We start from the raw sequence: 26,264 nt of genomic DNA on the forward strand, positions 1-26,264 counted from the left end.
AAACAGGGAAGAAAAGCTTAAAATGGGAAAAATAAGAAACAATCATCATAAGAGGGCAAGGCCGAGGATCAACAATTAAATGTTCAACGAAACTATTCAGACTGTTCACAAAATTGTTTACCTGACTGCCTTGTAACCAGCAGTATTTGAGATCATCATAGCGCTTACCATCTCGACCAAGACATGTAAAGAAGCCACTGAAAAAGAAAAGAGAAAAAATCGTAAAATATTTGCTCACAAAAAACTCATCCAATTAATAAATGAATCCTCCCTGTGTTAAGAAAATTATTAATGCCACAGGTAAATTTGCCATGTATGTGTATTAGTGTATGCTGCATTAAATCTGAATGTCAGACTTACTGCTCATTGAGCCAAATACAATGATAAACAATGGTGCCAACTATTTTGAGGAAGATTATGAGTTGAAGTTCCAATACTTCTGTCCCTCTTTGTACGGGTGAAAGAAAGTGTGGCACATTAGGTGCCGGTTTGGGTTGGATGGTTACATTAGACGCAGCCTCTGACTGCAAACAAAATTTAGGGTAATTTGTTAGTGTTCCTGGTATTGAAAATTGTCTGCCTTGAGCCACCATCCGAAGTGAAGTTGTTCAAAGGTTCTCACCCATTCACGTTGTCATTGGAATATTTCAACCAATAATCCATCACACTGTCCAGCTCCAGTTCCATCTTCTCCAGAAATTCTGGTAATCTTGACTTAGCTGTGGAAACCATCTCACTGCAACAGAACAAAAAGCACAAACCACTATAAATAAGAAGTCTTCATCAGGGTTAGACTGCTGTTCACATGGAATCATTTTATGCTGCTCACTCCTCAATGGTCTCACTCCAATGGTTGTTTGCCAATCAAAAGAGTTCCTTTCTGGTTTTGTTTGGCTTCTTTTGCTGGAATTGTAATCAATTCTTTGACATAGCAATCAACAGATCTTTCAATAATGCATCTTCAGCATCAGTGTCGTATATTTTAAAAAGTATAGTTTGGCTTTTGCAAATGCAGATTAAAAGAACAAATTTTCATTTTTATTTTTTTCACATACTTTCCATGGATTGATTTTTTCCAGCTTTGCATAGCAAAATATCTAGACTGTACTTGTTTGGCCCCCAATGAATGCTAACATTGAGTAGCAAAATATGACTTTTTTAGTGGCATGCAATAGCAACTGATACATTTTGTGCCGCATTTTGCTGAGAGTAATTGTCCACTGACATAGTATATTTTGAATACTATGAAAATTGAAAGGGTTGCTTCACTTTACACACTGTTCTACTTACTGTAATTCAAATTGATCATACAAAATACTATGTTCACGTCCCACCTGCACTACAAATGTGAACCATGACACTTACCTTTGGATTTGTAAAACATTTATGCTGCAGGCTGCCCTTAATTGTCCCTAACCCTTGCTGGTTACAACAAACCCCTAGATTGACTACATCTCAATACTGTCCACAATCCATTCAGAGAGTAGAACAAAATCACAGGATCTGAGAACTTACAATGTACATGCAATTACTGTGTATGCCTACTGTATGCTGCAGTGAATAGCTCTTTACCAAATTTACTTGAATCGCTGATATTATATTCACCAGCTTAATGCATGTAAAGCAACCGGGACAAAAGAGAAGCGAACAGGCCTTTCAAAGGCAGACCTCCACTGCTTTTCGCTCTTAACAAACCCGGCTTTCATGCAGTCCTTTCACGTGGATTCTGCACAAAAGGCTCACAGAAATCGGCTAGAATACAACAATAGCTTTGCCCTGGCTGTGTACAAATTATGTGAGCATTGTGTGATTTGAATAACAGTTTGAATGTGAAATAACCTCGGTTGAATTCATATAAAATTTTAAAAGTTATTACTCTTTCACAGCACACGGCTGGTCTGAAATTGCATCCCTGCATGTACATTTCTTTTCTCTCTGAATTTCTTTTATTTATTTTTATATTATTTTTCAAAATACAGTTTCAAAGTAACACCTTTCATTAAGAACACATTGACAACAATTCTAATAATATATAGCGTAATATATATATATGCAACGCTGTAATTTTGGTTTTGAGCTGAGCTGATGAACTTTTCTACAATTCTTTTATTAGAAGATCTATAAAACTAAACCCCCTGTCAGAGGTTGAAAACATCAAAAATAATAAATGCCCACCTGTCTTTGATCCTCTTATAAAAAATGCCTGACTTTTGTTATTGTTGTGTGATAAAATCCCCCCACACTAGTTTTTTAATTTCCAACTGTTTGTCATATTTTATGAACACAGTTGGAGGGGTAAAGGGGGACAAGGGGGCAAGGTTCACCCAGGGGTGCTTGGGGTGTGGGATGAGGGTGTTATCAAGCCAAATATTTGTTTACATTTATTTTTTTGTAGGCAGTGTGTGTGTGGGCATGGAGGTAGTGTGGATTGTTGCAGTTTCTGCTGTAATCTGTTTGCCTGTAATTATTTGATTTCTGTCCTAAGGCTTTTTGCACTCCATCTGTTAGTACATAGCTATGTAGTTTACATTGTCAAAAAAAACCAAAAAAAAAACAGTTCGCAGTTGGCAGAGGGCTGTTGTCTTAACTGTTCCCAAAAGGCACATGTGCTGTTCTCAAACTCCTACAGAGAATGCAAGCTTATTACCCAGCTGAACATTTTGCTTGACATTCAACTCCCATTTGCTATGGATTGTCTGTGAAATTAACAAGTCTGATCCTTGCACAAGTGCTTTCTATGTCGCAATACTTATAAAGTAATATTGTACCAACAAGATTGTGTGTATCATTTGAATGTGTCACACGTATCATGATCAAAGGTCGATACACTACAATACATTTTTTTTAAGTACACTAAAAATATTCCTTTTATTTGTACAAACAAGTTACTATGAAAGATCGGATGCCTCCTCTTCCATTATGTACTTTAACATACATAATGATACAGTAGTGTTTTTGCATTGTTTGTGTATCCTCAATTAAAAAGAATATTTCGTGATCGTGTACACTTTGACTCACCATCATGGCATGCTCACAGAATAGTTAAATTAGCTCTCAGTCTCAGACGTCATGAGAAATTTCATTCTTAAATAGCAGCACGAGTCCGATCGGTGCTTTTGATCCCTTGTAAAAATTCATACTTAGTCCACTAAACTAGACAAAATCCAGTTAGGCAGATTCTACAGTTTCTACTGCCATTTTTAAAGACGTCTGTTGTTGTTATTGTTACCGGCCGAAGGGCGCCCTCTCTAGCTCACGTCACATGATTACGTTTTTGAAAAAATCCCAAGTATATCACAACACAAGCCGTATTCACTTACATTATAATACACAAACAGCATAATTGTTTACGAAACTAAAATACCATAATATATCTTGCATAGGCATCCTGGAGTAATTTTCGGTATAAAAGCATGCCTAGGCTCACTTCTTTGCATTGCAGTTGAAATTGTCTTCAGTTTCATTTTGAGGTTATAGGTATACAAAGTTGACAAAGCTTTATATAAAAAATAAATAAAAAAAGCTTCTTAGGCGTTCATTTAATAACTGAGAAAGAAATAATCTGCATTTAATTAGCAGAGTAGGCACAATGATAATATGAACGTTTTTTTTACTGAATTGCAATACTTTCAGTTTCGTTTCACGGCGAAAAACAATTCGAAATTAATTTCAACGGGAAACATCAAAACATTTGATTCCATTAAATATTACAGAGGACACTTTTCAGCCGTGTCTTTGTTCTTTTATTCTACATTCGTGTGTTTTCTAATAACCAATGGCCTGTCAGGAAAACTATTAAATAGAAGTTTGACTCAGTTTTTTAGGCTTTGTCTATTTGTGTTATTAGGCTTTGTCTATTTGTGCCCCCCCCCCCCCCACTCTTGAAGGGTGTGACACTCGTTCTCGAAAATGACCATGTTGCAATTTGCCCCACGGATGGAGGAATCCCCAAATGTATGCATGTTGAGCAAGCCCCCTTTTCACAGATTCGGGGTTATAGTTTGTTTTGTTGTTCATTTTCGTTGACATGAGTGGGGGGGGGGGTGTCTTGGAGCGCGTGAGGGGGGGGGGGGGGGTACACTTACACCACTTTGTTGAGTACCAGCGTGGGCCTAGATGTAAATGTAGGCCAGAGACGATGCAAAATAATGTCTGGCCGTTCGTTGTTTAAGGTTATGATTTTACACAATTTTGCAGTGTATGTTTGGAAAGTTAACAAGATTTCTTTTTACTCGTTTAAATTGACTTGTGAATTAGTGAGATGAGTTGGAATTGGACACAGGGGCGCCGCGTACGCGAATATAGATGTGCCTGCCGTATTCCTCCTTTAACAGTGACGGAACTGTTAGTTGCCTATTCATTTTAAAAGGCCAACCCAATCTAACTTCGAGAGCTGACCGTCTGATTGGGGCGAGAAGAAAAAACAATTATCAATTATTCAGGGTCCTTGAGAAGGGAACATTCTTGTCAGAGACGCAAACTTTTTATTAACTTTTGATTAAATACCAGGAAATGATATTCACCTGGAGCACAATGAGTGCACATAGACGATTCTTGGTACTCCTCCTCCATCCTCTGTTTTTATCCCAATGCTTGGTGGATGTTGGACCTCACCATTAGGGTAGCTCTTTCCATGTAGTGGCGTGGAATGCCATGCGTCACGTTCACGTCGTTTCGGAGATGGGGACGCCCTTCTTGTTGGCCGTAGAGATTCCACTGAGTATTTCTCTTCCTCCTCATCACTGCCTCTCGTTGCTGGAGACACCAAATATGCCTTTCTCTTAACCGCTTTCTTGGAGAGGTCCGGACGAGGGTGGGTGTGAGTATTGTTGAACACCGTAGCACCTTGAACGTTATTTGTTATCATTGCACGAGCGGCACAATCACGCTCGCGGCAACGCAGGTATATCTTCCCGAACTGTTGCCGATTTCTGAGGTAGGCGTAACCGTTGATGACATACGCCACTGATCTCTGGGTTAAGACTTCACTGTATGGCAGTAGGGTTTCATCCTGCGAGACGTAGTTACCGTCTTCTCGTGCTTGCTGGTTATCTGCCGCAGACGCTTCGTCTGTTTCAGAAATGAAGGATGACGCGCCTGAGGACAAGACAGTGACGCACTCATCATACGTCGAGTTCTCTCTATCACTACCTTCTTCATCTCGTATATCTTCGCAGTGCATTTCTACATTTCCTTGAAGTCTGGACTCGGGCGTGCCCGAAGAAGTGTAGTAGTGTGAACCTTCTTCATAAGATGATCTTGACTGGCTGGCTGAGCCTGTGGTCAAATCCATGGGCGACTGCCCTGTGGATCGCCCCACAGCAATCCCAGATCTTAGACTCTCACCTGGGATGAAGGAATTGTTCTCCAAGACGGGATTGCCAGGTTGCACAGCGGGATAACCACCGGGGATGGCTGCTGCTGGGTATGTCTCCACAATGTATCCGAGAGGCATTCGCGGAGGATTAATGCTTAAGACTTCGGCTCTTGCTAAGGCAGCTGGCGTTTTATCCCCCATCACTTAGCTGTCATAGCATTGGGGTATCCAAGGAACAAGCACTACTTGGTGAGCGGATTTCCTCACCTCCAGTGAACAATAAACCTCTTCGCAATAATGTACGCCTGTATGATAGTTACTTATTGTCTATAACATTGCCAGATTCCTATCTCATGTGCCGTTTTGCCTTGATTTAAACATTACAAGACATGAGTTTGCCGTTGAAAATATTAAGCCTTGAATGCGATACGCAGCGCATAAGCAGCTTCTGTTGTTGTATACAATGAGTCCAAATGTTTCGTTGTAGACTGTTAACGAACAGGAGGTAGCAAGGCTGCAGTATGAAGGATTACGTTGTTTGCACGAGTGAATAGACAGAATTAAGCTCTTTATGTAGACCAGATGCATGAAAAGAATCTATACAATTGCCTGTTTTGAATAGATTTCTATAGGCTATTGTGCACGCAGTCGTAGCGTAGGCAGTTCTTCCCACGTTGGGCGGTTGTATTCTTTAAATGTTCAAGATGGCGACCAGTTCAATTATTGTGATTTATAAACACGGATGGAAATAATGCAATCTGAGAAAGCAAAATGGTTTCGAAACATAAAATATAGTATCCTTTAATCGCTCATTTGCGCAGCGTATAAGACATTTTAAACACTTTGCGCAATAACAATTACACCTATTGTTTTATAGGCTGGCAATGCATGCTTGGCTAAAACAAAAGACAAGAACAATTTAGGTAAGTAGGGGGTATGTTTTTGTAAAAAACAGATATATATATATATATATATATTTGTAAAAAAATATATATAGGGAACACCACGAGTCTGCGCGTTGGGCTTTTCTCTTGTCGCCAAAAGCCTTTTTTTCCAAAGCCCGGCGACAAAGGTGTCGTTAAAAGGAACCCATGCTGCGACATTTTTTTAATAGCTTTTTGATTAGTTCGTAAATTGCACAACTCCCGTCCTTGAACGAAATTCATATAGTGCGAGGTTCTGTATACTGTAATGTATACAGTGTGGGTTTGTGCTCTAGTTAGCCACTTGTGCTGTTTACAAAACAAAAATGTATATACAAAAACTACTTTTGTTAAAACATTCAATGTAAAACTTAGAGCAAGAATCAAATAGCACTTTCGCGTGTAAAGTAGGCCTATGTTCAAAACATGGAGCAATAAACTATTTTATTGCTCCATGGTTCAAAACCATTCTGGCGATACCACATTTTGCACTCCCAAGGTATTCACAATTAAGTTTGTGGAACATGAGTCTCCTCTCGTCGAAGTGAATAATGCAATTTCGACAATTTGTTTTTAATTAAATATTTATTTAATATTATGAGAACAAAGCAACTGCAATACATTTTTTTTTAATTTTCCACAAGGTTTGTATACTCCCGCGGAAGCCGAATACGAGTGTGTGTAAAACACGTTTAAAATACTCATACTCCTTCGCATAGGATAAAAACAGATGAGTAATTAAATTTCAACAGTTTACCAGTCACCGATCAAATTAGGTCATTAAAATTGAAAGTGTCGCAATGATCTTTAAATTTCGTATAAACGACACAGCAAGAGGTTGGTCAACTATTCAAATCCAGTGATTGTAAATACCTAAATTCAACTAAAGAATGGTAAAAATGTGTAGTCTTGAAAGTCAATAAAATAGAATGACTGGATCGAAAGGTCTTAAATGAAAACAAGACTCCCAACATAGGCCTATATAGATAGCTCAGTTGATAGAGCACTGGCACGTTAACCCGGAGATCGTTGGTTCAAATCCGCTCTAGTAGTCAATCTTCTTAAGTTTTCCTTGTAGTTTATGAATTTATAAAAGAGAAATGCGTATATAAAATATTTTAAAAACAAATACAAATGGCAGAAACCGTTTTACCTATGAAATGAACGTATCTTTTTGGCAAACCAAACTTTGAATACCAGGTTACTAGGATCTCCAATAATAAATTTATTATCAAACCCATGCAAATTGCTCTTAGGACATTGCTTGAGCTGACGATTCTAGTCTTAATTTAATGTTAAGATTTCAAATGGGGGCGGGGTATGTTTACGCAACTGATAGCAAATATTTAAATTCTAACTTGAACAAAGATACATGCATCTCTGGCTACAATGAACGTAGAATAATATTTTAATAAAGGCTTCTTGATTCGGGAATGTTATAAACCAATATTCACCATCTATTAAATTACCATAATGTTAATAATGTAGATTTCCCCTGCCATTTGACACAAAAGTCATTTAATTTAATCCTGATTCATTCAATATTATTTTAAAATAATGCTCTGTCGCATCATCATTCAACAGTCATAACGGCTTAATTCAAGTTAACCATCCATGTGGTCACAAACGATAAATGAAAATCATTAAATCACAAGGTCATACAATTTCATCAAAGCCAGCAGCAAGAGGCTGTCATTAAAACATTCAGTTGCATCGGTTGTAAAAAGGTAGTAGAAATTCAACCTAAGAATTGGGCAAATTGAGTCTTGTGCCACCCCAGCAAAGCCACTGACAACACTCGACGAAATAACCAAAGGGTGATTCTTGTCATGTTTTCTAGACTTTCTGTTTAATTCATTCATTATTTTGTTTATTATTTAGAAATAAAATTCCCGTGACGACCAGAGGTCGAATTACAGGACAATAAACAGAGATTCGACGTATAACACAAAATTATTTTTAAGTTGTGAAACTTAGACACTATTTCAGTCGGAAAGCTTTCCGTGGATGTTGTAGTTGGTACTGGTATGAATCTACCTGAATTTGTTATTTTTTTAACCCATAATTCCCAATCCTCTCTTCTTTGTCTTTAAATAAAGTAGGCGCTCGTGACTTTGAAAAGATGACGTAAAAGCGAAATTATATATAAACGGATTCGTGAACAATCAAGCGTTATAATATTGTATAACAACTACATTTCCAAGATATATTGCTAGATTTATTTCAGAAGTATCAACAACAAACCACAAAAAAAAAATATCGAATATTTGTAAGATTGAAAATATAAAAAGATTTATAAAAAACGTAATGACCATGGTTTGGTGGGAAACTTTCCTTGACGAACTCCTATTGAGCTTGAATTGTTACTTGTTTGAAGACGAGCAGAGTGTACTGTTCGAAACGTCGAGACCAAACCGGCTCTTTTCAGAGCCAACACTCACACTTAAGAGATTTACATATGGTTGTATCCGCGTGTCTTCTTATTTGTTACTTGTTTGTTACTGCTTGTACAAAATGTCTGGCCACATAAAATGCTTTAGGGAAGGTACACGTTTGGTAATTGTCAAATACCAGTTTTCTCATTTGATGTATCCCAACATATGCATAAAATAACAAACCTGTGAAAGTTTGAGCTCAATTGGTCATCGAAGTTGCGAGAAAATGATGAGAGAAAAACAACCTTGTTAACGAATTTGTGTGCTTTCGTTAATTTCAGATAGGAATAAAAGACTTCTGGCCAGAAGTCTTTTATTATTTTAGTGAGAAATTACCTCTTTCTCAAAATCTATTTTACTTCAGAGGGAGCCGTTTCTCACAATTTCATACTATCAACAGCTCTCCAATGCTCATTACCAGGTCAGTTTTTAAGTTAATATTTGTTTTGAGTAATTACCAAACGTGTACCTTCCCTTTAAAGGAAAAGTGCCTTATTTTTCAAAGCAGAATAAACATATTATGTCTAGACTATACAGAAAACCTTTACATATTTTTTACCTAATTTGAAAACAAATGAAATCCAGTCCTTTCTTTGCCCCCTAAAAATGCAAGCACAAATTTAGTTGAAATTTTGATTTGTTTGGTGTTGTCACTAGAACGGTGTAAAAGAACACTATGTTTTTGAAAACGTATTTATTTATATTGGGGTTTTTTTTTTTTTCATAGACACTACAAATTCAATTACCAATGATTTTTCAGATTTTCTTTTTCTAGAATTCAAATAGAAAAAAATATATGTTAAAAAAATGTAAAAGTCCCAAAAGACCATTTCAAAAAATCAAAACAATCACAGAAACAGGCTTATTGGAATGATTAAAGTGTCTTAAATAAACATTCATATTCTTCAATATAAATATTTATAACATTTTATACTCAATGGTTATTTAGAAGAAAACTGATATTAGTACTGTTATAATAAAAATGGCAATTTAAAAAAGGCTTATTTTTCCTGACAGTGAAAGAAACAAACACAATATGTGAGATAACTTATACTTGTCAGTCATGATACATTGATCGTAGAACTAAACTGCTTTTTTGTGCTAACTGAAAGACTATTTCAACATACCATCCTTCAAAGTTTCAATGGTGTTGTGTAATATGTCATGGTCGTCTAGACCATTAAACTAAACTAATGATCTGCTGGTTGAGTCATCAAAGTTTGGGTTTGAGACATGGTCATGACACTGGTCTTCTTAGGCTAGACACTTAACTAGAATTGCTTCTCTTCACCCAGGAGTAAATGGGTACCTGCGTGAGTTCGGAATATTGGTGTGGATGATTAGCAACCTGTGTGCCCATTTGGCTGCTGGTGCTGCATACTCCTAAGGAATTGAGATAGTTTTAGGTATTCTTGAGGCTCAACGAACAGGGGAAGTAAAAGCAAGGCACTTTCATATATTGTTTAAAAGTACACTATAAATGTACACTATTAATATGATAGACATAATTAAAGTAATGTTTAACAAAAATTGCACCAACTAGGAACTCATAAGTATAGACAAAATGTTGTTTTACAACAAAACTAATACTTATTTCCCTAGTTGCAAGATAACTTAAAGATACATATATTTCAAAGGTAGTGCCATACTTTAGTAATGAACCCCCCCCCCCAAAAAAAAAAAAAAAAAAAGTGCAATATTCATCTGAAAGCCTACTTGCAGGTGACTTAAAAGGAAATTTCTGTGAGCTCATTTGAACACTGCCCTAAGAACGCCCTGAGTTGCTGTTGGTACCCGCTGTCACCTTGTTTAACATCAATGGACAGATTCACCATTCTTTAACTGAAACTTTCACATGTGACTTATATTGTTTCTTTCTAAATAATGTTGCCGCTAACTCAACATAACTTAGACAGAGAAAGTACGCCCTACAAATGCTGCGCTGTTATTATTGTTATTAAAAACTAAACAATGGCTCTATACCTTTAACTCAAATCTCCCAACCTTAACCCAAATCTGATATAAAATATTTCAAGTGTATATAAAGAAATTTTTTAATTGATAAGTTTTCAATCATAATCTCATAAAATCTAATGCTCTGGTACAAAAGTGGCAACAGAACTCATAATTATTACAGCCTCTCCCAAGGCATGAGGTTTGCCTTCCTTATCTCTGCAGTTTACTTCTGCATCTCTGGATTTTCTTCAACTGATCCAAGATGTGTCCATATCACATGATCGTTGACCTACCACTCTGTCTGCATCAGTTTCCTTGAAGTATAGTCTTTAAGATCTGTGTGCACATGAGGAGGCAGCGGGGAACGTGATAACACCCTTCAAAAGGAGGAGAATTAAACAAAACATAAATAACAAGTATTAAAAAATACCCAGTACTTATACAGCGCTTGTTATTACGTTGGTAAGATAGGTTTGATAAATTTCTGAATTATGAGATTCATTTAAACAGCTTCTTGTAGAGGTTTATAAGGTGCTGCATTTCAATTTGTTGTCAACTATGTCATACACACCAGGGCAAACCCCCTCTTAACAATAAGTGTGCTTGGTTAGTTTACATGAATTACACAACACATGGGACCTACCACTTTATGTCCTACAGAAGGACCAAGCAATTGGTTAAGTGTCTTGCTTGAGAGCACAAATGTTAAGACCAGGACTCGAACCCACACTGAGCCAATTAGAAACACAAGAGCTTGAATCCAGTGCACTTGACTGTTCAGCAACGGGTTGAACCTCGAACATGGCCATGAGACTCTCTATAAAAAGGTGTACCCATGGTCGTTCCCTAAGACTCAAAAGACCCACTTTATCCCATACAGTGGCAAATCCTTCTACCTCCAATTGTCAAAGTGAAGGATTTTTCAAGTAAAGAGGGTCTAGGCCAAAATAACAACTGTTGATCACAGGACAAGCATTCCAATCTTATCTTAGTTCTAACTACTTAAGACTGAGGGACATAGTAGAGGAGGGTATGGGAGGAATGAGGCCACTTCCTATATTGCAAGTCAACATAGACTACGCAAGCCCCTGTTGTGTATGTCTGTCGTTATTAAGTGAAGTTTGACTGTAGTTAACAAACTGCCCTTAAGGTCCGTACACATAGGAAAAGTCTGAGGTACCTTTGTAGGGTCCACCTTTGAAGTCAAGGGTGACGTTTCCTTCTTGACTAAGATATCCAAACCACTCGCCATGATCAGGGTCAATAAACTGCAATCAAACACATCAACAATTAAGAAGAATAGCAAGCAATACAAACTTGGGGCATGCAGGTTGGCTAAGTGGTTTCTATCCCTCATGTCATGTCTGTGGATCCCGGCTTCAATGCAAAACAAAGGATTGCATGTGGACTGGTTTGGGTTGGTAATCCCCATTTGGGTTTTTCATACCTTAACCCATGAGCAGAACAAAATTTGAAACAACAATTGACCATTTTGTAAGCATCTAATGATAACAGATTGCAGTTTTTTTTTCAACGAGACACTGTGATCAATATTCAATTAAGGTCTTTGATGTTTGCCGTAGCACTGTGAGTAGATGTTTTGACTATCATCAGCCACAATGAATAATGCACATTTTGTGAAACACTGTGCCTTAATTTCACTTCCCAATCTCAGTTGTTATCATTGAACTCAAATATTAACAACTGAGATTTTTCACATTTTAACTTGATGTCAGTACAGGATTTAGGATGTACTTCTTTAAGATTCTTCAAGTAGGCCTATTCATCAACTTCATTATAACGATGAGACATACCGTAATCACTTACCTTTGAAAATGTATAATCAAAGACTTTTTCGAACATGTCAAGGAATCTGTCTTCCTTTGTTTCCTGGTATGCCATAATAAACGCAATCAGTGCTTCACAGTGTGGCCACCACAGCTTCATATTCCACTCTAGTTGAGTTGGCGACAAACCATCTACGTCTAAGAACGAGAACAGACCCCCATTATCCAGATCCCAGCCGGACTGGAAGGGTTTAGTGATGAACTTGTCAAGGGCCAGCTTTGTCAAGCCAATGTTGCTGTATTTCCTTGCACACCTTAGAAGGAACCAGCCAGTTTCTATGGCGTGACCTGTAACAAAAATAACCTTTTGGCGATGAAATCTGTGTTGGGGTTAAATTCCAGATCATACTAGCAGGGTAAAATTAAGTTGGCACAGGCAACAGGTTTATCTGGGGCCAAGTGCTCCATAAGCCCCAGGCACCAGGGTTCCATAGGCCCAAGACACCAGGGTTCTGTAGGCCATAAGAGCCAATGTTATGTAGGCCCTACGCACCAATGTTCTGTAGGCCCTAGGCACAAGGGTCCTGTAGGCACAAGGCACTAGGGGTAGGCCTCAAGAACCAATATTCTGTTGGCTCTAAGCACCAATGTTCAGTAGGCCCTAGGCACCAGGGGTCAATTTCACACAGATTTAGGTCTCAAGTTAGGACGAGTAACTCGTCCTAACTTAGGATTAATCTTAAGGTCTGCATGCTACAGTACAGTGTTGGGACTCGTCCTAAGTCCTAAGATTAGTCTTATGTTAGCAAGAGTGTGTGAAATCAACGGTAGGGTTCTGTAAGCCTTAAGCACCAATGTTATGTAGGCCATAGGCACCAATGTTTGTTTACAAGTAGCACTGATTTCAATAAAAAGATTGAATTTTTTTTAACATTGACTATTCTGACTGGCCCCTTAAAAAAACTTGATTATTGAGCAAACACTGTCGTCAAAGACTGACCTGGATTTGTCAATCTCCCTGCAGATCCTGGAAGCTCTTTGCCATCAACACTAACTGTCTCTAAGATAGCAGATCCATCTCTCTGAATACAAAGAAACATACCTTGGTTGTACTAAAAGAATTTAACTAATAATGTACATAACTAGAACTGGGAAAGCTGCCATGGTGAGCTGATGATCACCTGATAGAAAAACACTGACTTTTGATTAGCTGATGGTCTAAGGGGTCGGTACATTAACAAGTATAAACTTGACCATTTCTACTTGGATTGAAATGACTTGACCATTTCTACTTGGATTGAAATGGGAGTGACAGAGGGATACAAGGTTAGGCTGTGCACCTTGCTGCCAGACCAGACCCCCTACCTTCAAGATAAGCGTACTGCATTCTTTTTTTTTTGCATTAACACAACCCGAGTACTTCAAACTGAGTCAGAGTACCGAGTACATGACTTTGTGTACAGGTTATTTTCAGTTGAGTATCAAGTATGGAATTTATTTACAAGTACTTTGCTGGCAGAGTATGGGTGTAAATGCAAGAATCGTCAAAAAGGTACTCTAATAGTACTCTAGTACAAGTACAATTGCTACAACACTGCTGATCAGAAACTGAAGAGTTTGAGTCAGATGCAATAGGCTGCTAGGCACTGTCACATAACTCCATTGCATACAACAAGCTGGTTAAACTACCTGAATGTGTTGAAGAGACTGTTTAATGCTCCACTCCTCCAGCTGGGCATACTTTTCCTGCAGCGTGGCGTCGTCAGCCGTCAACTGCTCCACTAAATCAAGGAAAATCATGCCCTCGGACAGCATGTTTGTGCGTGCCTGGGGGCGCCCTATTCCTGTGTCATCCACGCAGACCCAATACTGGAGCTGGTCCATCATTTTGATGGCTTCTTGCTGAAACAACCAAAATTTAAAACAAGTTAACATTCCGTTTGCCCATGTAAGCCAAGACGCCCCATGGTTATCCATTGTGTACAAAATACTGTAGAATCCGTGTCTCCTTGAAAGCCGTCATAATTAGAAAACAAATATTATACATGGTTGTAACTCTTGCTCCTAGGCTTTATATCTTTGTCTTTTATTCTCTATCATACAGACTCTGCATGTGTCATTGTGGACAGCAGGGGAAAATAGTCAGGGCCCTTTGTATAAGTTGAGAGTTCAAATTATCAATGTCATTGTGCATACATGGAATTTACTGATTGTAGTAAGCTCATTCTGACTAGGCTTAAACATTGGGCATTTACTACCACCTTGGGATTGTTATCACATCAATTTATCATCCTTGAATATGGACCTTTCAAAAAAATGTATTTAAATTTTGCCACCTTGGATGGTACCAATTAGTCAAATTTTGGCCTCTGGCCCATGAACTAATAGCTGGCTGCAGTATGATAAAGGTACATGCCAAACCTTGTACTTGTCATCCTTTGTGGCCCTTGCTAGTTCACACATCGCCATCATGTAGAAACACTCGCTGAAAATCTTTCTCTGAATCTTGACGACTCTTCCGTCAGCTGTCACAAGAAAATTACATTTTCCTGTTGCTGGGTTTTTGACGTGCCTCATAAGAAAATCACCACCTGTAATCATATTTTTCAAATTAAATAATTAAAACCTTCTTCCACACATTCAAATTTGAAAGTTCATTTTGTCTCTTTTTACGGATGAGATTAAATTAGGATTATCACTCATTCGAAGGTCTTTACTTGAAACAAATTTCACACATACTTTGTCAGCTTGATTTAATTCCTTAGAGATTAGACCACTACACAGAGCACTTGGTAAACACCCAAGACAAAATTTGATCACCACTTCCAGAGCTGTATATCAACACTATTATTGTTTCTGTAAGTTTTATTTATTAAGCCTTGTCATTGTTGTTGTTGTTGTGGTTGTCAAGGTGAAAGGTATAATTTTTGATTAACACTTAATATTCAGATATCTTTAAATTGAACATTAAGTTTTCAATTTTGTAGACAAGTACATCTTCATGGCATTTTTTCTTAATGTTGGAATGAGCCAACGGAATGAGATAACAGGAGAAAAAATGAATCACCTTTCTTTGCAGCAGCTAAAACTTCTGGAGTGTGGTACTTGGGAGTGGTATTGTACATCTTACAATACATCCACACCTGTAGACAAAGACAAATATCTGAACTCCAAGTTACATTTCGAAATTTTGAGAAATTAATAACAACCCAAAATTGACCTGGGGTATCGTGGTCCAGCAGATAAGAGCATCGGACTCAAGTTCTGGTGGTACAGTCATCGGGATGTGGGTTCAAATCCCTGTCGTAACACTTGTGTCCTTGAGCAAGACACTTATCCAAATTTGCTCCTCTCCACCCAGGGGTAAAATGGCTAACTGTGAGGCTGAGATGGTTTTGTGAATGATTTGCTTGGAGCACAGTAACTCGCAGCACCAACTGTATTTGCCCCAAGGGAGCTAAGATGATTTACGGAATGTTATATTATGGCCCAGTGACCAGGAGTAATAACTTCGATACGCCCTTTCAGCTGTGATAAAGCACTATAACATCAAATTTGATTATTGTTATTTTTCACAGACATAGTTGCTAAGTATTGCAGAAAAATAGTAAAATCTTTGGTCTGGGAAGGGGGGTGGGCTGTAGACAAGTTCATACATCTTTTATTCTACCTTTTTTTTTTCAAAAATAACAAAACTTCAACTGTGTGCCAAATTCTATGCCTGTATCATCAAAGGTACAATTCCCCCAAATATCTCCCCTACCATTGCATTGGATTAAATTAATCTATCAATTGTTTCAAAATACACTAAATTTGGAGTACATTGGTGCTAGCTTGTGGAAAGTCTATAGTTCTTTCTGTTTGAGGGGGGTGGGGGCTTTGGAAGTTTTCTGTATCCTAAAAGCTTACCTGTCTGCCTTGTAACCAGCAGTATTTAAGATCATCATATTGTTTACCATCCCGACCAAGACAAGTAAAGAATCCCCTAAACGGAAAGAAAACAAAGAAAGATAATTCAGCAAAGATTTCAACAGACAACAAATATACTAAGAGTAATGCCTTTGAGATAAAACAAACACACAAACAATCTTGAAATATCTTGCCCCCTTCAAAAGTTGTCAACAACTGATGGGAGGATGAAGGGTTACGAATATCTTCACTAGTTAACGCCCAAACTGTTCAACCCTGATTCTGGTTGAATGCCTGATCCTAGCCCAGGTTGGACTCCTACCAGGGCTAGCCTGATCCTATGTAAAGCACTTAATCAGTTTACTAGAGCAGTCCTTAGTCCAACGGAATCAAACATAACATGCAGTGAAAGGATGTGTGAGGAATAATTAGGGATTGCCCGTTTTGGCACACACTGCTTGCTTACCCATTCACGTTGTCATGGGAATATTGCAACCAAAATGTCATCACTCTGTCAAGCTCCCATTCCATCTTCTCCAGAAACTCTGGCAATCTCGCTTGAGCTGGTGAAGTCATCTTACTAATAGGTAAAATGAAATAATGAAAAAAAACAAAACATGTAAAATTGAAAAACCTTTTGATATTGTCAATCCTTAGAATGGTAAAGGTTACTCCTACTAGAACTCAACTATGATTATGATTGAGGTTCTAGGAGTAGGTAAAGGCCACCTGCTCTGAGAACTTTCCCTTCGCCCCATGTTTTTTTAATGCAAAAATGCCCCACCCACTTTTTTGTTTTGTCATAGACACAATGGTTAGGCCCCTCCAATCTCCATGGTTAGGCATAAATGCGGCAGCTCTGTAGTAAAGGCCCTAATAGTTAAAAAAAGAGGAAAATTGTCCGAAGCCGCATTTTAGATAGTACATGTAGGTCAATACTTCTACTTGGTACTTGGTAGGTTCCACCTGAAACATCCACAGGGAAACTTGACAAGGTCAGGAGAGCGTCGTCTAATTCGTTTTTGGTTGTTTAAATTGTGACTGTAATTGCTTTTGAAAATTTGGTGGGATTTGGAATCTATGGGGGATTGTTGAAGATTATTTCATAATTTCAGTTTGTGCCAAAGGATTGTTCGTAGATGGTAGAAGAGATGCAAGGTATTTTTAGACTGATTGCCGCTGCCCTTTCTCGCCCTTGTGGTTTGGATTCTACCTAGATTACTAGTACTAATACTAGAAATAGGGGAGCCTCAGTTTCTAAAGTTAAAGTAGTTACATGTAATTCGAATTATTACACATAATTTAATTACATTTACAATTGATTAAGCCCCCATCGTTTACAAGTATCAGTACCAAAATTAAAACGCATTGTTTGTATACTAAAAAATAGAATACTAAATACTAATAATAAATCAATATTATTCAAAAGTGTATTATATTTATACTGACTGCAGAAAATTCATGTTTGTTTACAAAGACAGTACATTAAGTTAACCCATACATACCTGTGTGCTGTGTGAGACCATGGAGGTAGAAATAGACACTTGTTGACACAGTACAGTCACCTGGCTGGCTGGTCAGTCAGTGAGTGTCACAGTGTAGACGTGTCTTTGCTTTCCAAAATTGCCGATCAAAATCTGGAATTCATCCGCTCTTGCACACTTGTTTGTTATTGCTGTTATCTTACGCTCCGTGTCATTCATCGGTCATGAGACAGGAAATTAACTTCACCGAGCGTAAATGTAAACAATAATTAATTGACAATCTCCCTAGACTTCTCACGTGAAAGCACAACTTAATAAGAGACGGTTCAAAGAGTGAACAGACTAATCGAAATAATATAATTTACCGCCCTCATGTGTTGATTTCCACGGAAAATCAGCGGGTTGTTGGTGGGCGGGGATATTGTGGGGTACGGAGGGAGGGTGGTGCGCCAAAAGTTTCATTAAAATAACACAAAGTGACGTGTAATGATTGTTTTTTATGTTTTTTATTGACGGAATAGTCACTAATAATTATAAATGGTAGGAAAACATTTAACCTCTCTCGATCTATCACAAAAATCTGAAGTTCGAAAAAGTATTTCCTTAGGTTTGTTTATAAAAAGAAATCCATAAATGAAATTTAAAAAGATTGTCATCATACCAAATTTACTAGTGCACCGATTTTTTGCAGGAGGAAAAAATGCAAAAGACTTCACAAGTATCATCCTCCAAAACTGTTTGTATAGGCTAAGTGGAGAATTTTTTCTTCTGAGAATGATTTGCGTTCATATAACGTCAAGAAAATGAAAGCGCCACATTTTCAAACCACACATGTTGACCTGTCTCTGTGGCAAAACAATGCCCAGAAGCCGCACTGGAATTTGTGAGGTCAGCTTACCAAAGCTTGTTTTCTCATTTTTCTGAGAATAGTAACAAATTAATAAAAATAGAAATGATTTCCGTTAACACTCTATCTTGCGAGTGCATGTTTGAATGTTCTTTTGAGCAGTTAAAAAATTACTGTGCACATAAAGTGTGAATTGTCCCGAAAACTCTGGTACATATACAACCAAAACATAATGATAAGTACAGAAACAACTGACATTGTCTTTGCACGTACAGCATTATCGTCTGCTAGCCCTGGGATGGGGCGTCAGTGGCTTGCCCTCACATGTTAGCTAAATGTGATGATCGCCCCAGTGTGTGGCCCTTTACGTCTTGAGTCCCCGACAGGTCACACATTATATTAGCTTTGTGATGATTTTCCCCCATGAAATTAATTTTTCAGAATTTATGCTCACTGACCAGATAATGTAAAAGAAATGAATAAATGATCCTGCATACATTGACTCTTAACATAAGGGCTCCGAGTGCACCTTCAAAAGTCCACCTTTGATTTTCTTCAAAAACGGGCAGAAACACGACAGGATAATCACAACTTGTGTGACTTATTAAAAAGGTACACGTTAGGTAATTACTCATAACAAATATTAACATAAAAACTGACTTGGTAACGAGTTGGAGAGCTGTTGATAGTAGTTTTTGAGAAAGAGGTAATTTCTCACTAAAATAATAAAATACTTCTAGCTAGAAGTCTTTTATTCTATCTGAAAGCACACAAACTCGTCCAACAAGGGTGTTTTTTCTTTCATCAACTTAGATGACCAATTGAGCCCAAATTTTCACAGGCTTGTCATTTTATGGTTATGATGGGATACTCCAATTACCAAACGTGTACCTTCCCTTTAAAACACAAATAAAAACTTAGAATATTGCATTATAAAAAGTAGCATTTGGTGATAAACTGAGATTGAATGAATTTGAATGCATAACTTAAAAGCTTCTGCCCTTTTGAACTAACTTCGGCTCAGGCTCCAACTTCAGCGGGTTCAAAAACAGGACTGGACCTAAGCCAGATCCCAAGTCCATGCAATCAGTCAAAGAGCGTATCAAAAAAATATCAACAATAGCAAGTTTTGTTCACTCTCGCTATCTTAATGCATTCAGGCCTAATAAACATGGCACCACTGTAACTTTCTATTCCCGACCCTTCAAAATCCATTGTTTGATCATCTGTTGCACTGCACTTAGTAAATACTGTGAAATATTGGGTATAATCAACGTGGCCGGGTTTTTATTAGAGTTATGAAACATTTCAGAAGACTCAAGGGAGTACGGGTTAAAACATAAGGCAGTGTTTCCCATCTGATATGCCTAAACACTAATAGCCTTAAAATCACCAGACAAAATGATTGAACCTTAGTTATTGAACCTCAATATAACCATCGCAGTGTCTTTCGCTTTAGGCTTCGGGTTGGGTGAAAACAAATTGGTAAAACAAGTAAACAATCAAGTAAAATTAAAAACCATCCATCACCATAACAAAGTAAAGTAAAGCAACATAATTTTGTCCAAAATTATAAGTTAGGGTTTTAAATTTAATTGAACAGATTAGTATAGTACACAAACAAATCCAAACACATAGCGTGCACGTACCCGGGCTCCCAAACCAAGCAATATAGCTTGATTACACGACTGTCAATTCAGTTTAATGGTTAAATACAGGCCAACAAAATATCCAGTAAATAACCGACCTACCATAGCTTGAAATTGAAGGCAAGTTAACAAATATTTCACAAGCGAATATTACAAACTATACACAAATTCTCTGCAAAATTTCAACCCGTCTGTTGGGGCGAATGGCTGTTTCGTCTCCCTTTAATTTTATGGTAAGAGCGGATTTAGCCTATAGTGTTTGGGGCGAACTTGCCTACAATTTTAAAAATAAAATTGAAAGATATGCGGGATAAAAGAACATTTTAATTATCATTATAATAGACAAGAATATTAAAATGGCCATGCATGCTATATAGCAATAAACCATATATATAAAGTTTCCTCAACCCTTGATATCACGTTGCTGGTGTTTTTTTTTCATGTAGGCCTACCTAAAAACAAATCATGAATATTGAATCTCATTTTCAATAAGAGACCCGACTATTTCTCCCTTCCAACTTCGGTTTTAAATTGAATACGTCCGGAGAAAATGTGCACATTATTTTCTCGGTTCTGCTTGCAGTCGGTACTCGGGCGGAGACACCCACAACCATTGGGATTCCAACTTGGGTATTGGATCCCCATCTGGGAGTTTGAGAATGTAATTCTGAAGAAGCGTGACGTAGAAGATGAAGAACTGCTTCTGTGCCATCTGCTCACCAATACATGTTCTGCGTCCTTCAGAGGGAAAATAACACAAAACATTTACTTTCCTGGAAGATGTTTTTTAGATCGAAAACAGTACAACATTACCGAAACCGAACCGAGTATTGACCCTGACGTCATTACACGGAAACTGGTTGCGTCATTTCGGTAGTCAAATGCCCCCATTTATTTAGTGTTAAATGCACATGCAACGCGCAGCACACTTGCGTCCCTTTGCTTTGGTCTGCCTTTGGAAATGGTTGACACGCGTTGCGCAGTGGTCACGGGCATCACACTTAATTAATACCCCTCTAAAAGGCATTCTGGGGAAAAGTGGCTCGGCAATGTCGCACACTTCTGAGAATTTGAATTAGCAATATCTTTTTTGTATGCGTTCGGACTTGAACACGGCAGACCATGTGCAGACACTTGCCTCCTAAGACGTCAGTGAAGGGACCAGATAAATAAATTTGCGACTTGTGAAATACAAGAAAACTGAACCCATGTTACGGTGCAGTGGCCATGGTTTCACTGGCAATTATGATGCACAAAGATTATGCATTATGTGAATCCCCAAGTTCAGTTGGATTTGAAACGAAGGCTTTCTTTACTTGTGTGAAAGACCATTTCAGAATGATTGCATGCTATACAGACCTGTTGAAAACGGCATGTAATACTCCGGCCTAAAGGTCTTCCCAGCGTCATCGATGAACCTCTCGGGCCTGAAGGTTTCTGGATCTCCCCAAAGCTCTGGGTCAAAGTGGACGGCAAAGATGTTGGGAATGACGGTGGTATCCTTGGGGATGTTATACCCGAAGATGCTCACATCACCTGCCGTAGAATGTGGTATCAACAACCAGAATGTGGTATCCATGCGTAATGTCTCCATGATGACAGCTTCCGTGTAAGGCATTCTGTCTTTGTCGTCTAGGGAGGGTGGCCGGTCACCGATGATCTCTTGAATCTCCTCATAAACTCGCTGCTGCACATCAAGATGGATAGCATTGGCGAGCACCAAGAACTGAAACAAACCCACCGCCGTGTCCCCCTGATCGGGGATAAAGAAAAACATCATCCACATAAACTTATCGTCAGTGAAGTCACGCAGCTCGCCGTTTGGGTCATTCTTGGCCATTTCAATCAGGCACTGATCCACCATATCGCGGGAATTATTGGGATCTAGGGTTGCTCTGTGATGGTCGATGTGGTCCTGTACAAAAGCACAGATTTCCTTAGTCATTTTCTGACCCCGCTTCAGTCTGGGGCTGAGACCGAACTTGTCGAAGAACGGCAGAAGTGGCTCAACGTGATAAAGCTTAAAGATCTCCACATACCAGGCCATAATAGCCTTCTGTATCATGGAAAATTTCTCATCTTCTTCCTCGTAGGTGGCGCCAAAGATGAGAGAAAATGTGATATTCAACATGCACAAGCTAGTTGGGGGACCGAGGTCAAATGGTTGACCGTTCCTTTTCTTGATGAGGTCAACCAGATAGTTGGCCTGCTCCACGATTTTCTCTTCTGACTTTGGGGTACCGTAACCGAACTGACGAACGGTTCGTACCATGTACTTCTTCTCCCTTTTCCATGACTCGGTGAAGGACTCCAGAAAGACACCTGTCATCAAACGACAATTTATAGATAAGGCTATATAGACACCTCTGCAAAAATATCCTCAAAGATCAGTAGCTATACGCTCAATTTCTATATCCATTATTTTCTTTCATTTCTAATAAATTGGTACTGTATAACAGCAACTCTATTTTAAGTTTTCAAAACCAAGGTTTTACTCCACACACTGAATCTCCGTTGTTTCCCTAATCCCAGTCTTACACATCAGATCAGCTCACTCTAATCACATCTAGGTCAGAATTGAACCGGATCTGCGTCCCGTTTCGCCTGACCCATTTCTGGGTCAGTTTGACCCAGAATCTAAGTCAAAACACAAACATATGTGTCAAACTGGAGCGAACAGTCAAAGTTAAAATCCAGTTTTAAAACACTTTTCCGGGTCAGCCTGACCCAGGAATGGATCAGCACCCTTGACCCTAAACTTTTTATACTTCATATACTTTATTCGATACCTTATTAGCTTTGTATTAAACTTTAGATCCTAAAATGAACAGGAACACACCATTAATTTGAGGGCGCACTTGGCATTTAACACTCACCAACATTCTTTTTATTCTTGTTGACGTACGTAAAGGGCCACACACTGGGGCGATCAGAAAACAGAGTCGACTGTCTGACAAATGCTTCCTTGATTGCTTTGAAGCTGTTAAGAATCAACATACGCCTGAAACAACAAGACAACAAACCATAATATGGGTCCTGTACCATCAGCATGAATCAATATGAAAATGACCCTAAATATTAAAGGAGCATTGCAGAATTGGTAATTAAAAAAACTTGTCCAAGATCACAGATTTACCTAAAACTTACACGGTCTAATGATGGTGATGATAGTAGAAAACATCCCTTGAAATATTTTTATCTGAAATATCATATTTGATGAGAAATAAAAAAGACTCCATAAAGTGCTTACACTACCTGTAACTGTTCCTTTAAAGCACACGAACAACGGAGTACAAAATAAGGGCTATAAGGTCAAGTTTAGTTTAATTTTTGAGACGCCCTAGTTTTTCAATAGATCGACTGCTTGTTGAAGTGGAAAACATTTACCATTTCTGCAAGAATCTAACCGACAGTAAAATGGTATATCTTTCAGGGCAGAATTCGAATGTTGCCATTGAAAATCAATTATCAATTATATACTTCCAATGTATTTTATCGAATGAAAAACTGTCCTTACAACAAGTATCAGACCTGAAAATAAGTTAAATGGAATTGCAAGCGATGCTAACAATCCCATGCTTAGCCAACGAAATATAATTTAACCAACACCCCCCCCCCAAAAAAAAAAAAAAAAAAAAATTTAGACAAAGAAAATGGAACAAATAAACTGAACATACCCTGTAACACTTTAATAAATAAATTAAAAAGACCACCCCCCCCCCCCCACCCGCAACAAAAACAAAAAATAAAAAAATAAAAAAAATTAATCATGGTTCTGTAATATTGGTACCTGTACCAAAATTTAAACATAATTAATATTTAAGCCGTATAAGTATGATCACCCTTGGTGGCCTTGCTCTACTACGGATTGATCATTCATGGTGAATTAACATCATAAATGCATGTTGGTCAGGTCATTGCTTAATTCACCCATAACGTATAGACTGGAAGCCCGATATAGACGAGGCAATTACGGGTAAACAGTTTACAGGAAAATAGAATTTCAATTAATGCCTAACATTGCTGGCACACCGGTCAACTTCTTTAAAGGGGTCTGTCCACACATAAAGGGGTCATATAAAAACAATAGTATGTGAATTGTTTTTAAATGGGTGGTAAAAATAAAAAATAAAATAAAAAAGTAAAAGTTTTGTCAAGCTTGTTTCCCGTGCATTCCAAATCACTTCAGGATTTTTATTTGGAAAGAGCAAGACAAATTTTCCTTTCTTTGGTATAATAACTAGGGATCATCATCAAGATGATTATGTTTGTACTGCCATTGGCAAGTTGAATAGACATTTCATACATAAATTGGGAGAAAGGGGAATAATATGAACCTATTACCAACAAATGTTGTCCCTTACAATGCTGTCCCTGTGAGGAACCAGGCAAAACCAAGACAATTGTATGTTACTGAAACTATCAGATGTCACAGTATGTCTGTCCATTTTACTTACAAACAAACACTAATATTGTACTGTCTTAAAACTTTTTGTAGGTTTTTCTTTTACAGATGACCATTGAAAGGGGGCAAAAGGTCTGGCTTAATTAACTTTTGGTTGAAAAGACTCATTGACTATTTGAGTTCAAACAATGTGTTACTGTTACACTAGAAAAATATGTGAACATTCAAAGGCGAAACTGATTTCTGTGTGTAAGACCATTATTTCCTCGATAATGTGTCAAGTGTTTTAAATGGTCAAATCTGTGTTTTTAAACTTGTAACAATGGGCAAATCTGATCACTGATGTCTGACAACAAAATGGTCCAAAATGCACACAGGCAGAGGACCAGGAGGATGGAGGGTTACGATTATCGCAACTATTTAAATGGTGACCTAGTACAGGACTTAAACTATATGTGTCAATATAGCTTACATATTGAATCCGCAGATAACATACTTTGTCTACCTACATTATTTACTTACTTTCCAGCGTACAAGTTCAGAGTAAATACGTCCGGATCGAACTGCTTTCCCAGACGGGTAATGTTCATGTTTGTTTGTCCCGAGTCAGGGCCAATTAGCGGGCTGACACCAATGAGGGGCCATCCCTTTGGACCCGGGGGCCAGTTGTATTTCCTATTGTACGAGATTCGTCGATAGACCAGTGCCGTCAAGATGAGAGTCAGTACGGTACAGAGAGTGAGAAATACTGACGATGACTGATGGAAGTCTGCCAAAACACCCATTAAACCGTCGGTCCCCGCCATTTTTAGAGGATATAGACTGTGCTTGCTCAAGTGTGGAAACACTATGTAATATTATAGCCTACTGACCCTGGCGGCCTTTTATATATGGTGCGTTCGTTTAGCTTCCCTTGATCGACGCAGGTCTGCCCAGACGTTCGAATAGCTTTGACGTCATTCCAGGGGCTCACCCGGGTCAGCCCCCAGTGCTCTGCTTGTGGAGTGCCCGATGTGCATGACAACAACGAGAGGACAAATAAATATGTTCGCTCGCTAGCTCTAATTGTCAGGGGATCATCTGAGTGAGCACCGCGGGGTCGACCCAAGGTTCAAAGTTCAAAATGGTAGAGAATGCATTTAACATAAATATTTGCCATCATCGGAGGCTCACCATCGAATTTTTGCTTGCAAATCTACATCAAGAGTGTTGCACTTCAAACGACCAACATTTCAAGCATTGGGCATTAAAATGCCCAATTTCAGAACCAATGGTGTACCTTTCAGAAACCAATGGTGTACATGTCTCTAATTGTCTCTAAATAATTTCTAGTACAGACCCAGTCGTTAAAGCAATTGTTATGCTGTGTTATTTCACCCTTTGAACAAAGGGATATGATCCAATGAGTTCATTTGAGTTTATTTTCTTTCTTTCGCACACGGTCTGCTAGGGCAGACCCATCTCTGAGCTTCAAAGACCAGTGTCCCCACCTCGTGTCTGTAATTTCAGCATTTCCTTCCTCCAAGATTTGAGCAATTTTGTGCAACTGTCC

The 26,264-nt window shown here is 38.3% G+C and overlaps 4 protein-coding genes across 6 annotated transcripts in view; 1 reads left to right on the plus strand and 3 right to left on the minus strand.

Annotated features, from left to right (window-relative positions):
• The window catches only part of LOC139933806 (N-acylglucosamine 2-epimerase-like), a 16,741-nt gene extending 10,910 nt beyond the window's left edge, over positions 1-5,831 (minus strand). Inside the window, exons 1-3 of the mRNA XM_071928022.1 lie at positions 4,524-5,831; positions 623-736; positions 122-197 (exon numbers count right to left, since the gene is read on the minus strand). Coding sequence (XP_071784123.1) covers positions 122-197; positions 623-736; positions 4,524-5,518 — 1,185 coding nt within the window. The 5' untranslated portion in view covers positions 5,519-5,831. The remainder of the gene's footprint in view (positions 1-121; positions 198-622; positions 737-4,523) is intronic.
• Positions 1-26,264, plus strand: part of LOC139933805 (GRIP1-associated protein 1-like) — a 77,203-nt gene that overhangs the window by 1,723 nt on the left and 49,216 nt on the right. The gene's annotated exons all lie outside the window — the stretch shown is intronic.
• LOC139933804 (N-acylglucosamine 2-epimerase-like) lies at positions 6,880-18,184 on the minus strand. The gene is made up of 10 exons (XM_071928018.1): positions 17,833-18,184; positions 16,794-16,907; positions 16,328-16,403; positions 15,486-15,561; positions 14,840-15,009; positions 14,108-14,320; positions 13,419-13,500; positions 12,459-12,766; positions 11,812-11,899; positions 6,880-11,008 (listed from the first exon to the last, which is right to left on the minus strand). The coding sequence occupies exons 2-10, from the start codon at positions 16,901-16,903 to the stop codon at positions 10,938-10,940; spliced, it is 1,194 nt and encodes a 397-aa protein (XP_071784119.1). The 5' UTR covers positions 16,904-16,907; positions 17,833-18,184; the 3' UTR covers positions 6,880-10,937.
• LOC139933800 (cytochrome P450 2D9-like) lies at positions 18,333-26,189 on the minus strand. The gene is made up of 4 exons (XM_071928016.1): positions 25,235-26,189; positions 23,184-23,308; positions 21,667-22,629; positions 18,333-21,045 (listed from the first exon to the last, which is right to left on the minus strand). Exons 1-4 carry the CDS (start codon positions 25,516-25,518, stop codon positions 20,867-20,869), a joined length of 1,551 nt encoding a protein of 516 aa, XP_071784117.1. The 5' UTR covers positions 25,519-26,189; the 3' UTR covers positions 18,333-20,866.

Source organism: Asterias amurensis, chromosome 2 (assembly GCF_032118995.1).
Source record: "Asterias amurensis chromosome 2, ASM3211899v1".
Taxonomy (NCBI): Eukaryota; Metazoa; Echinodermata; class Asteroidea; order Forcipulatida; family Asteriidae; genus Asterias; species Asterias amurensis.

Excerpts from the sequence above, each read along its gene's own strand:
- LOC139933804 (XM_071928018.1), bottom strand. The coding sequence starts at position 16,903 with ATGACTTCACCAGCTCAAGCGAGATTGCCAGAGTTTCTGGAGAAGATG. Across the intron at positions 15,010-15,485 it reads TTTAGCTGCTGCAAAGAAAG|GTGGTGATTTTCTTATGAGG; the intron begins GTGATTCATTTT and ends ATATGATTACAG. Across the intron at positions 14,321-14,839 it reads CAAAGGATGACAAGTACAAG|CAAGAAGCCATCAAAATGAT; the intron begins GTTTGGCATGTA and ends TGGTTGTTTCAG.
- LOC139933800 (XM_071928016.1), bottom strand. The coding sequence starts at position 25,518 with ATGGCGGGGACCGACGGTTTAATGGGTGTTTTGGCAGACTTCCATCAG. Across the intron at positions 23,309-25,234 it reads CTGAACTTGTACGCTGGAAA|GCGTATGTTGATTCTTAACA; the intron begins GTAAGTAAATAA and ends TTGTTGTTTCAG. Across the intron at positions 22,630-23,183 it reads CAAGAATAAAAAGAATGTTG|GTGTCTTTCTGGAGTCCTTC; the intron begins GTGAGTGTTAAA and ends GTTTGATGACAG.